Source organism: Anastrepha ludens, chromosome 6 (assembly GCF_028408465.1).
Source record: "Anastrepha ludens isolate Willacy chromosome 6, idAnaLude1.1, whole genome shotgun sequence".
NCBI lineage: Eukaryota > Metazoa > Arthropoda > Insecta > Diptera > Tephritidae > Anastrepha > Anastrepha ludens.
The window spans coordinates 121,321,402-121,334,544 of NC_071502.1; the positions used below are offsets into that span (position 1 = coordinate 121,321,402).

Sequence of the window (13,143 nt, forward strand, 5' to 3'; positions counted from 1 at the left end):
GCTTTTCATAAGCAACCTTTTACCAATCGCACACCGCAAATTGGGAGAGTAGCTCGACCTGATAAAATAAATTAATAAATTTTCATATTTTCAAATGAGAAATTAAAAAACCCGGTTTAGCTTTTTAAAGTTTTATACAAAAAGTATATTATAAAATATAAAAAGAATACAACATTCTTTTGTACAAAAAATATAAAATATAAAAAACACAAACAATTTTTATAAAAAGGTGTAAAATATTAAAAAACACAAATAATTTTTATAAAAAAGTAGAAAATATAAAAAAATACAAAAATGTTTATACAGAAAAGTATAATATATTACAAAACAGTGCGAACAGTTTTTATAAAAAGGTATAAAATATAAAAAAAAAACAATACTGTTTTATAAAAAAGTACAAAATATGAAAAAATACAAGCAATCGTTATACAAAATACAATAAAACAAAAAAACTCACTCAACAAATTTACATGCAAAAAAGTATATAATAATACAAGCCATTTTTATACAAAAACCTATAAAATATAAAACAAATTACAAACAATTTTTATAAAAAATTATAAAACAAATAAAACTCCATACAATTTTAATACAAAAAAGTATAAAATATAAAAAAAAAACACAAACTATTGTAGTTTTTTGCAAAAAGTATAAATATAATTAAAATATACAAAATAAAAAGTATAAGTATAAAATATAAAAAAATCCCACTTGAACATTACAAATGCTTTTAAAATATTTCTTTTTAAACAAACACAACAGCAAAATGCAAACAAGTTTTAATGAAAAGTACAAGCATAAAATATACTAAACATTTTTTACAAAAATACGTTTTTCTAATACCTGGGTGACCATTTCTGGCTATATCTGATGATATAATCCTGACATAGGTTACGCATAAACTTTTTGGAAAATAATAATAAAAGAAAAAAAAAAAAAAAAAATATAAATTGTAAAATTTTACGCACAATATTACTCCCGCTTTTTGAATAAAATAATAAGCGGCTTTTTTTAGTGGTGTTAATATAAAGAAAATCTAACTTTAGGTTTAAGAATTTAAAAATGCATTACTTTCCCTGAATAAAAAAAAAAAAAAAATTAATTTTGAGCCTCCTTTGTTAATTCTAAAACGTAGTCAAAAAAATTTAAAACTTATTTTATAATCATTAGTTCTAGTTATCGACAGCCAACTGTATCTGTTTACTATTTCCTGTTCATGCTTTTCCGAAAACTCAATACCTAAATTAGCTTCAAACCTCTCAAAGTGTAATATGTTGCACGTTTCGTGCAACACTTTTATGTTGAAAAAAGTTAATTGCTATAAATTGTGATAGTCGTAATAACGTCAAAACCATACGCTAATATGCCACAGGCAGTTGCAGCAACAATTTAGATAACAAAAAACTAAAAAAAAAAAAACATATTTCACCCTCAAAGCAAGCGTGAAAAATGAGCACCCAAAACATATTCAAATCACCCTTCCTTTCACTCGTTTATTTTTACCTTACAAAAACAGCTTAATACCAGCAACACAACAGTCCACGTAACTAATGCTCAATGCACACGCATACATATGCACTGAGCACACAGCCAGTGCGACCTGTTCCTGGAAGACAGTAAGTCTATCGGTGAGCTTCCTATATTCATCTACTTGTACGTGCATACATATCTACATACATACTAAAAATGCTATATATGTACGTATATATATATAAGCATAGTTCAACTAGGCTGTAGTGAAAACTAGCCAACTAGGGCAAACAGATTTAATTGCCAAGTTGAATACGATCGGTTTATTTTTTAAATTAAAACCCAAATCAGAGGTATTGCCATATCTATTATGCATAAAATCCACCAATTGCTATATATCTAGAGAGTGTGGTTACAAAAATTTATAAAAACTGTGTAGTGTAAATTTTCCTAAAGGGTATCGTAAATATTTATTTCACTATGTATATTTTAGCCTACTACCAACTTCGACTGACATTTTCCTTGAACTGTCTCTTCTTTGGTGAACAGTGTCCAGCGATCTAATCGTCCATTGCCGCTTTCACTAAACCATTCAACATTTAAAAAACCTCACCCCTTTTCCTATATTCCACCCGCATGCTACGAAGGGCGCTCAGTTTGTGTGGGCCGTTGTAGAGTTGGCGTTATTAAAGTTCTTAAATTACAATGACTAACCAGAAAGTCAACCACCACTTACTTACTAAAATATGTGTTTTTAAGTAGTGGAATAATATGTCTATTCCTGGATTTTACGCTCCTTAGGTTTGGCGCACGTTTCGGGCAGGTAAAGTATTTTTATGCCTTTTTCATGTACGGCAAAATATTTTTATGCTCCTTTCTGGGCTGCCTTAAATATGCTATTACATATGTGCTTTTTGGAATAGTGAGTCGCTTAATTTGCTTTCTTTTGTTGTTGTTTCTTATGGAAAATAAGCCGGTGTATTAAAGGTTTGGCTTCATGAATTTTCGCTCGGGTAGAAGCTTCAGTTTTGCTGGTTAGTTAGGGGAAATAAGTAAAGTGTTTTCAATTCTACTGATTATTTGATAAAAATAGTAGAGCTCTCAACCTTATCCTTATCCATAAAAATGTTAGAGGGGTAAACATGATTTAAGTCTATATAGCCTACTCGAATGGTATCAAAGGCAGATAAAGTTAAGCGAGAAGCTTCGGTATATTTATTGATTATACTTTATATGCTCTCCCACGAGTATATATATTTGAAGGCGATAGAAAAGGATTCCACTCGAATTCTTGAACATCCACTTTTATTAACAGCTCAGCCTTACAACTTCTGTTGGGTTATTAGTGAGGTTTAATGACGCATAAATATACAGCCCTTGTTCTTTTCTTTTTTTTTTTTTTTTTTGTTTTTATTCCCCATTTAATTTATACGTCTGTTCTTTGACATTAAGTATGTTGTTCAACAATTTGGTCAGGATTTATATACATCGCTTAATGGCCAGTGTCAAAAAGCGATAAAATTAAAATAAACGAAATAATAGCAATTAAATAATATACAATAATACAATACAAGTTTCACTTTACATGATTACATTTTACAACTATTTTTAATTATTTTTGTTTTTTTTACATATTTATGGTTTTTTAGCATTTATCATAGTAGGTCGCTTGGTCGGGTTCTCTTTAAACGCCTTTTCCCGTTTCTTTCCCTTTCAAGAAGTTTGTTGATTTCTGCATTACTGTGTGTGTGTATTTTTTCAAAGTGCCGTGTTGTTATCTTTTTGATTTCTTCGTCTACTCTTGCTATATTAAAAGTCCTGTGGATGTCATCATTTTTCGTGTACCTATCTTTGATTGCTGTCGTTGGATTTTTTCTATATGAGTTTTTTTAGCCGTTCCCCACACCTGTAATCCATATAGCCAGATTGGTTTCTAAAACAAAAAAAAACACAGCTAAGCCATCGACTGAAATTATTTGAGACACTATAACCAGCAGCGGCCGCCGTAGCCGAATGAGTTGGTGCGTGACTACCATTCGGAATTCACAGAGAGAGCGTAGGTTCGAATCTCGGTGAAATACCAAAATTAAGAAAAAACATTTTTCTAATAGCGGTCGCCCCTCGGGAGGCAATGGTAAACCTCCGAGTGTATTTCTGCCATGAAAAAGCTCCTCATAAAAATATCTGCCGTTCGGAGTCGGCTTGAAACCTTGTGGAACAAAATCAAGGCGCACACCACAAATAGGAGGAGGAGCTCTGCAAAACACCCAATATATAATCAACATCCTAACCCACATTCCATAAAGAAAGCTCCTTCATATACTAAGTCCTGCCAAAAGTTCTGTTACAAGTTAAATCCGTTCTAGATATGAAATTAGTATACCTTTTTAATGAAATTAGTTTTGTTTACTCATGTAAATATCTATTAATAAAAATTATAAATTTCCATTTGAAGTGTTCACCGTTTTCTTTTATACGAGCCTTAAACGATTAGGCCATTCAGCTATTGCAGCACGCCCGGCTTCCATGGTTATTGACTTCGCTGCTCGAACCAAAGTTTTTTGGGACCCTCTAAATTTCTTGAGATCTTCGACAGGCCATGTTCTCCAATTCTGACCACAAACTTTAGTCTACTGGATTCAGATGTGGACTTTCAGACAGCCAATCTTCTGCGGCTTTGAACCCAGGAATATTATTTTTTAGCCACTGCTGGGTGGCTTCTGGCTTATGTTTTTCCATTGAAGACAGTAATGCTCCACTGCTTCACTATACTTTCTAAGACACCCTTAGAGATCCTCCTGCTCCACTTTTGCCCCGGTTTTAACTCCTTTCTCGCAGAAATGCAGAGATGTAACACTCCCCACCAATCTATTGCGAAGGCTAGATGATGGCCACGCTGAACCCTTGGAAAAACAGTTTTTGCGTCTTCAGACGTTTTATCATAGATTTTGTCGGTTTTCTTCTTAAAAACTTCTTCAACAGTGAAATATTTCTCATCTGTGAAAATAATATTTTCATGCCGTTGACCGCGTGCCACCGATAGAAGCTGCTTGCAATTATGTTTTTATTGATTTAGTAGAAAAGTTATTCAAAAACGAAATTGGATGATTAATTACTTAAATTCTTTACCATTGAATATGTTTAAGGAATCTAGCTTCTTGTACCTCCCGTTATTTGCAAAGCTATTGTTCGCTGCTTTTTATCTACACGCCACTATTCTTTGCCGGTCAGCGTGTTATTTTGACAGTTAGTTAAACTTTCTGCTCATAATTGTAGTACTCTTTTTCTCTCTCTATATCTTCCTCTCTCTCTCTCCATCGCTCTCTTTCGCTGTTCCTGCTTAAGACATTTTCATGCTCGCTTTTCCGCGTTTCCGCCTTGAGCCTTAGGTAGTGTGACTTTCACGCGCCACACGCTCTCAGTAAACTTCCTCTCCAATGCCTTGTTATGTATTCGCTCTCACGAATACTGCATAAGTTGAATATTTGTATGCATGTATGCATGGCGGCATTGTTTTTCTTTACAAAAGCACACCTGAGTTCTGAGGAGGTTTCGAAAGCAGCACCAACAGCGGCAGTAGCAACATAACTAAATGCGAGTGAATTGTTGGCGACTGGTAAATGTGAGAGCGCATAGGAAAAGAGCAACAATAGTGTCGGAGGATGCCAGTCGCAGTTGCACACACAAAAATATTTTTTGACACTTGTATTATTTCGTGACACACAAATCAATTTTGTCGTCGTTGTCGTTCGGTGGTGTGTTACGTGAATTTTCCATGCTAACCGATTTTATAAAGTAGGAAAAATTGTGAAAATTTTGCTAAAGCTTACTTAACGGTGCCAGATAATTGTTCATATATGTAAATGAAGAAAAATTTACTCGAATTCGAGAGTGTAAAGGCATTTGTACATTTTAGAAAGGATTTTCGTTGAAGCTGCGCTTCTACTCGCCGTGCCTCCAGAGCAAAGAAAAAAAGGGAATAAAGTTGTTGGCAGTAGTGACACAATTTTCACGCACACATTTGTACAAACATTTTATTGTGAATTTATATACGAAAACGGGATTTCTATGGAGCTCATATGGACCGCAAGCGGAAGTCGGAAGCGGAAGTTGCTTGGAAGTTAGTGTGTGTTCGTTTGTCTCGAAAGTGTTGCGTGCATAGCGGTTAGGCGGCTGAAAAGTGTCGTTAGAGGTGTTCGCTAAGCCCCTCAAGTTTCCAATAATGATAGGCCTACATTCAGTAGATACTTATGCACGTACGTATGTAGGTGACATTTATTCTTGCTATCTTGTCACTTACTCACCAGCTATGTACTTGCAACATATATTCCCAGTGACCTGCCACTTTTCTATATGCGCTACTCGTTTTGCTCGTACAAACAACATGCGAGAGCGAACACACACGCACGCACACACATACAAGCCCCTTAGGCGTAATCGCAAAGGGCCTCTGTGCAGTTGTGGTTGCTCATACCACCCAGCGTACCAACAAATGCCTTTGCTGCTTTGCTAATCGATTTTGTTTCCGGCATTTTTCACGTGGTCTCAGCTCCTACTCAGCCTTTACTCATTTCTACGCTAAAAGTATGCAATTGTTCTTGTTGTTGGTTGCTGTTTTTCGTTTTGCCTTTCGCTTGCAGGCGTTTGTTGTTGTGCCTCTTTTCTGTAGTAGCGCCGAACGTCCCTGCCCCTGCCCCTGCCATTGTCATTCTTCATCGCTCGCGTGTTTTGTTTTTATTCTTGAATGCTCGCTTGTCAGCAGTGTCAGCTGGCTAACGATTTTTCGCCGAAAAAGCGTAGAGTAAGTTTGGAATAATGTGGCTGGCTAGTGGATTAAATTAACACTGTTTGAGGGGCCAAAGCTTTGTGGTGAAGTGACCAGTTTATTGCCATTTTGATGGCTCCTTGGCTCCATGACTGGTTGCTGCTGGTGGCTTAAACAGCGCTGATGGTGCCTTAGTTAAATTCTCGACGCATCTGCAGTTCGCTTGTATGTATGTGTGTGTGTGTAGTCGCGCGGTAAAAGAGTTCAAAAGGGGCTCTGTCAGCCTCTGCAGGCCAGTCGGAGCGCATTTTCCTGCTGTGTGTCTTTGTTGTTGTCGCGTGTGTTGTTGGTGCTGCTGGTCTGCAGCTGCTGTTGGCGCTGTTGATGTAGTTGTATATCTGCGTTTTGACCTATCGACCGGATTTTTGTTGCTGGTGCGTGCCACAGCCAAAAGTATTCGTATACGCGCGTGCGTGTGTGTGTGAGTGCAAAGTAGTAATCGTGAATTTTCTCGCAGCAGTCACAAATAAAAACTAATAAAAAAGGTGAAGAAAAAATAATAGAGTAAAAGACGAGAGGTAATTTTAGGCTATTATTCATATGCATCTGTGTGTGTGCGTGTTTGCAAAAGAATCGTATGTGAAAATAACTGCTTCATTTACTTCCTCCTCCTGTGTATTTCTCGTAACTTTCTAAGCGCCGACGTCTCGCTACATGCAAATTACATAATGTGAAATGCATGCAGGCATATATGTGTGAGCGTGTATGTGTGCATACGAGTGTTTTCGTGCTGGTATTTGTGTCTCAGCGCACAGCTGACTGACTGACTGCCACAGAGTCTGACTCAAGTGACCGCCTGTCTGCTTTTTCGCGTCTGGCAGCGCTCACAAACAAAAAAGGACTTGAAAGTGCAATTGCCATAAAAAATTTTCATACAGTTGCAGAAGTTAGTGCAACGTGACCGGTGCTGCTGCTGCTGCAACACCGCGTCTTGCGAAGCGCTTCATATGAACGGTATTTTTTTACACTTTGTCAGTGGCACGCAGTTTAGCCGCAACGCTCAGCGCAGTCAGACATAAGGAATCAACGTGCAATAGCTGCAGGGTGTGAACGGCGGAGGTGTTAGAATTTCGCTGTACGAAGTAAACGAGGTAAATTTTTTATGGAGTGCAAAAGTTGCAAAAATGTTAAAGGAGTTAAACTTATTGAAATAGGAAAACTTATTTGAGACACAAATTTATTTGGCTCTCAAAAATAGACTTTTCAAAAAGTTTTTTTTGCAATTTCGAAATAACGTAAATAAAGAGAGAAGAAATTTGAGCCTGCTATTTGGAGGTCTAGTTCACCAAATTTTAAATTAGAGATCATCATAATCAAGTGCAGATTTATGCGGCTGTACTTCTAAGTGTCTTCCGAGACTTTTTTCTAGCCTGAAAGCTAGTGATAAAAAATATCAGCTGTGAAGTTGATAATGTTAATAAAAGTAGCGAAGCTTTGGTGTTTTTTGTTTGGTGATAAAAGTGGCTTCCTTCGTATTCTTAGTTAATATCTATTGTATTCAATCGGTATTGGACTTATAAAAAAACAAATTTTGTTGTTGCTCTATTCAATTTATATTACTTAGTTGAGCATAAATCGAAAAAATGACTTTCATTTTAAATTTAAAAAATAATCTTCTTAAAAATGTATGCAGCTCGGCAGGCATTTTTTGCTTCTGAAATGTATTTCTAATTGAACTATTTTCATAAGGGGATATTTAAAAAGTTTTGACTATTTATTTATTTATTTCAATAGTTTTTTTACTGGTTCTACTACAAAAAAAACCTAGTCTCAGACTAGTTATAAAATTCATAAAATTTCGGCAAATTCCTATCAAAATGTCCAACTTTTTACTTAGGATCTTCATGTAAAATCCGGGTATACAGTTTTGTAGCTTTTGTAATTTTGTATAATAAGTGCAAGTTTCAGGTGGCTAAAATGTCGCGTTTATTTTTGGCTATCTTTTTGCTGACGATATTTTCTTTCATATAAACAAAAAAATGTCAAGCACGCGTCATTTTTCCGGGATATTTTTTGTGACATCAAATTAGAAGTCTCAATGGGGACTGCTTTTATTTATATAATTTTATTTATATAATTATAGAAATCTTATTTTATTTTACTTCTTTTTCCCCAAATCACCTCTATTTTTAAGGTTATTTTTAAGCTTTTAGAATAAAGCTAAAACATTGTGAAATAACGAATAATAAATAAATAAAAAACAAAAAAGTCCAGGGAAAGAAAAGTAGTTAGTAGTGTAGTTACAGACACAGCTGTCAAATGATGGCTTAAGTTGCTAGTTGTCCGAGGAAATTTAAAATATATTGTAATATTTTTTTTTTTTTTTAATTTTAAAAATTACTAGCTTAAAGTACTGAGTACTGTTTTGATTTTCTAGCATTTCTCTTTTCAGTCTGATGCGTATCATACCAAAAATATTAAATGCCTCCAACTACATATATTTTTTAAAAGTGGGTCGGACTTCATAACTCGAAAGAATCTAGACCGTCTGACTTAAGATTTTAACTGTATACTCCAAAATATAATTATATATTTTTTAACAAACATTTTTTTAATTAAAATTTTGTTTTATTTAAATTTTTTTATTTGATTTGTTTTTAATTACATGTTTTTTAAATTTGTGAATGGAATACCACCAACCTTTTACTTTATAAAATATCGAAAAATTATAAGAACAATTTTCGTATAACCGCCGAAAAAGCGGGATTTTCCTCCTACCAAAAATTGCAAATGCATCTGGGCCAGCTGCACGCCTTAAACAAATAGCAACACATGAGAATTCGTCATGGAAAAGCTTGACAGCCGCAATTTTCTGTTGTATTACACTAAGAAAAAAATATTTATGTAGTTTATGAGCTGCTCAAGAAAAAGTTTTTATTTCAGGGTGTTATTTATTTTATTGTCCCGCTTAAAATAATTTCCAACTAGTTTTAATTTTTCGGAAGATACACTGACTTAGGCCATTTTTCTTTAAGTGTGAAATTATTTCTTTTATTTCCTTTCTAATTAGTACCTCAGTCAATATAAAAAAACATATTCGAACCAGAAAATATTCGATGTTATGCAAAAATAAAAAAAATAAAATATTTTAAAAATTAGATTTGTACAAAATATTAAAAATTTTAATAAATTGCTTTTCTGTTTGCATTTTCAGATATGAACTGCGAGTCGTGGTCCGGTAAAAACAAAAGCAAAATTAGAAAGCTACTTCAACTGCTCGCTTAAAATCGAACGAAAATTGGCTAACGTTAACAACGAAATTTTATAAAAAATCTAATTAGTAATTAAAATTATTGAATAGAAAAACAAGAAAAATAAAAATAAAAAAATATATTAATTTCAATATAATTGGCAAAAAAAATTTAAAAAATACTACAGAAATTATTTTCAAAACTAATCAAAGCGAAAGATTTCTCAATTGAAAGAGCAGGCAACAAATATATCTACTCAAATCGAATACATTTAGGCATCACTAACCTATATATTTAAAAAAAAATTACCCAAACCAATAAACGAACTAACGCGCAAATTTATTGTGAAACTCACTGTGCTAAGCGGAAATATAATAAAATACGGCCTAAAAAAAATATGAAATAATTTTGTATAACGCGCTTAATTTTAAATTTTTCGAAAAAAAAATTATGAAAGTTAACAGTTATGAAATAGTATTCTCTCAATAAAATATGTATCAAAAAAGTGTTCATTGATTGCTTAAATGATTGCCTGAATATTGGTGAAGCTAAAAAAATTCAAAATATTTAGATTTAAAAAACACTGGAAAGCAGAAAAGGAATAAGCAAGAAAAGAAATTTAAAAAGTGGTACAATCAATGAATAAAGGCCTGATTTATTTTGTTCACCAAATCTTCAGCTTCGAAAGAAAATACGCTCTCAAGACAAGAGCAAGCGAAAAATGAAAAAAATGAATAACTAAAAAAAAACATATGGTTAAAAATATTTTAGGCATACTCAAAAATTATATCAATACTATTAAATAAATTCTTCAAATCATTCTAAAAAATAAATTGAAGCAATTTAAAAAAAATTATTAAAAACTAAAAAAAGACTTAAGGCATTTTCAAACCGACAAACATTCCGTTATTTTGTGGACTTCATTAATGGTCGCTAATCGTCGTAAAGCGTAGCCGAATGCGAATCTTAATTACATGCAAAATAAATGGGTACAATGAGGCCAAATAAATACGATGTGAGTATGAAAATTTGTTGAAAAAAATTGGGAAAAATAGACGCATACATACATGCACATCTACAAAAAAAATTGTTTTATTTTAATAAAAATTCTATTAATAATTAATTATAATAAAAAATGTCACTTACGAGCATTTGTCCCAAGGGCGTTATATTTTTTTTCTTGGTTTTGTTGGTTTTATCTATGTATGCATACACACACATGAACATAACTTAGTTATAACGAACAAATATTTTTCCTATAATTTTTGCAGGTAATCTGACACAAAAAAATGCTCATTCCGTTTATTTACTTGCATATACACATACATATGCGCATTTTTCCTTTTATTATTACTAAAGTGTCATCTTTTGCTCGCCACTTTGAGTGCCTCCGAATGTTTAGTAATTAAAATAACAAATGACAGTTGAATGAGTGGACAGAGCCACATGACAATGCATGGGTCATTGAACTCCAACAATGAACAAAAAGTTATATGAGCATATCGAAGACAATTTGTATAAACAATGTTTTGCGAATTTGTTGACAAATGTCTGCCATACGTACTTATGATTTCGCGATAAATTAAAAATGTGCGAGCTTTAGACTTGGGATACATATGACAGTGGGGATGTTCGATACAATCGTAGAATCTTCTCAAGTTTAGGCAAAACTTCTACTCTAGTTTGTGGCATGCGCCTTGATGTTTATTATTGGATACGTAAGTAAAAAAGAGTTGTGTTGCCACACTTTCCAAGGCTGAATCCGACCCATCATTTATCCAGCGCGCAAACGAATCTTATTGAAGACGAGACGAGGGTTTATGAGTACGGCGCGCAACCCAGACGTCAGACAAGTGAGTGGAGAACTCCGAACGAACCAACACCTCAAAGAATCGCGTCGTTTTTAGTCCAAACATGAAGCATGTTTGGGGCCAAATTATTCTATTGGTTGGTTTTATTCGCTCGACAGTCGATTCGTACCGGCACGAGTCGGATTTATATGCGGCAAAGAATTATCACACCAGCAGCATTGCCCGTACATGTATGTATGCATTGCCTGTCGTAGCTGCAGGAACGACAAGGAGTGGAGCGAACTATTAAAGTTGCAATTCCTCAATCGCATCTGTGATAAAAATTGGATTAGTATCTGAGTTTATTACAAAATAGTGCGCTTTCTCCGGCCGTCTGAAAGGGCGTTTACTATAAAGGGATTCGTTGACGCACTCCTTACCTAACTCAACCATTAAATGATTTGTAGCTTGAATTATTGAAGCATTTTGTGAGAGTAATAAAAAAATTATTTAATCAAAAATTTTGGATAAATTTTTATAATTTCAATATTTTACTCGCTAGCGGAATATTTTTTAATGTAAACAATTTTTATTTTATTTTTGTAATTTCAATCCTTTACTCGCTAGTTCAGTACTTTCTGCTAGCAGAAAAATGTAAAAATATCGGTACTAAGGTAATGGCGCTGATGATTAATTGCTATCGAGCCGAACACTGGGCGCATTGAGCCAGAATAAATTATTTCCAATGATTTCGGTTTTCAGCTTTTGCCTTAAGCTGTGCCCATGTAAGGTTTTCGTACGTACGATCAAGGTCATCTATGTTACAAAGTTAAAAAACCCATCCCAATAAATTTATATAACTTTATAAACTCGTATCCTGCCGATTGACACTTTTTTTTTATCAAACAAGACAATAAATCAACTACTGTTATTCACGCATGATCTGCCTACCTCATCAGGTGCCCCAATCGGCACATTTGCTGATGATACAGCTGCGCTAGCTGTGTATGACCACTTCAAGTACCGTCTGAAGCGGCGGTCTGAACACACTTGTTACCGACGGTTAAAGAGAAAATTAAAGAAACAGCAACCCGCTATAAAAAAAGATTCTTGCATCCAAATACTTTAGCTTCATGTCTGATTAAAGATTATCCCGTTCCAATAACTCGATTGAGCTTATATTTTTGTCAGATTCAGATCGCAATATTTATCTTTTGAGTACATCGCATTTAAGATCTAGTTTTTGACCAACCAGATGCGAAGAGTTTGGTGAAGACACAGGTTCATAAACGTTCGAATTTGTTTGTTACTTCGTCGGATACTAGCCAAGTTTTACAAACAAGGCGGTGTTGAATGAGCACTTGACCGCACCCTCGATTTTCTTTTCAATATCTTGCGAATTTATACAAAATATTTATTTAGTTTTATTTTCCCCCATTTTCGTTTTTCTCCAATTGATGTCCGCCACCCTACAGTTTCCTCAATTTTACATTCCGATATCTTTCGAAAACTCAACTAACAAGTATCAACTTTTGCTGACATTCCAAAGCTACCGCGCTTTAATCCGTTGGTAACGTTTTCAAACAGTATTCACTTGTCAATATATTTATGCGCGAATGAAATATGAAAAATGAAATTAATATAAACTCAAAGCGTTTAAATTCAAGCTAAATCATAAATAAGTCATAATCATGAATTTTCGTTGAAATCAACGATACTCATACGAGTATACTCGTACATATTTGTAGGTATAATGCAGATATATGCGCGCGCGTTCCAGCGTGTACCTCGGCGTGCCCAAACACATGTCAAAGTCAATCTTATCTGCACACATTTTAAAGTAAATATTTAGCTTCAGATCTGGCTC

At 34.0% G+C, this 13,143-nt stretch overlaps 1 protein-coding gene across 8 annotated transcripts in view; it reads left to right on the top strand.

Annotated features, from left to right (window-relative positions):
• The window catches only part of LOC128868305 (probable serine/threonine-protein kinase nek3), a 339,477-nt gene that overhangs the window by 109,054 nt on the left and 217,280 nt on the right, over nt 1-13,143 (top strand). For 5 of the 8 annotated variants that reach the window (XM_054110227.1, XM_054110228.1, XM_054110230.1 and 2 more), the window contains one exon: nt 9,450-10,501. In XM_054110227.1, the coding sequence (XP_053966202.1) occupies nt 10,500-10,501 (2 nt within the window). In that variant the 5' untranslated portion in view covers nt 9,450-10,499. Of the gene's footprint in view, nt 1-5,205; nt 7,387-9,449; nt 10,502-13,143 lie in introns of those variants that run through there. The other 3 variants (XM_054110225.1, XM_054110226.1, XM_054110224.1) reach the window with 3 other exon arrangements.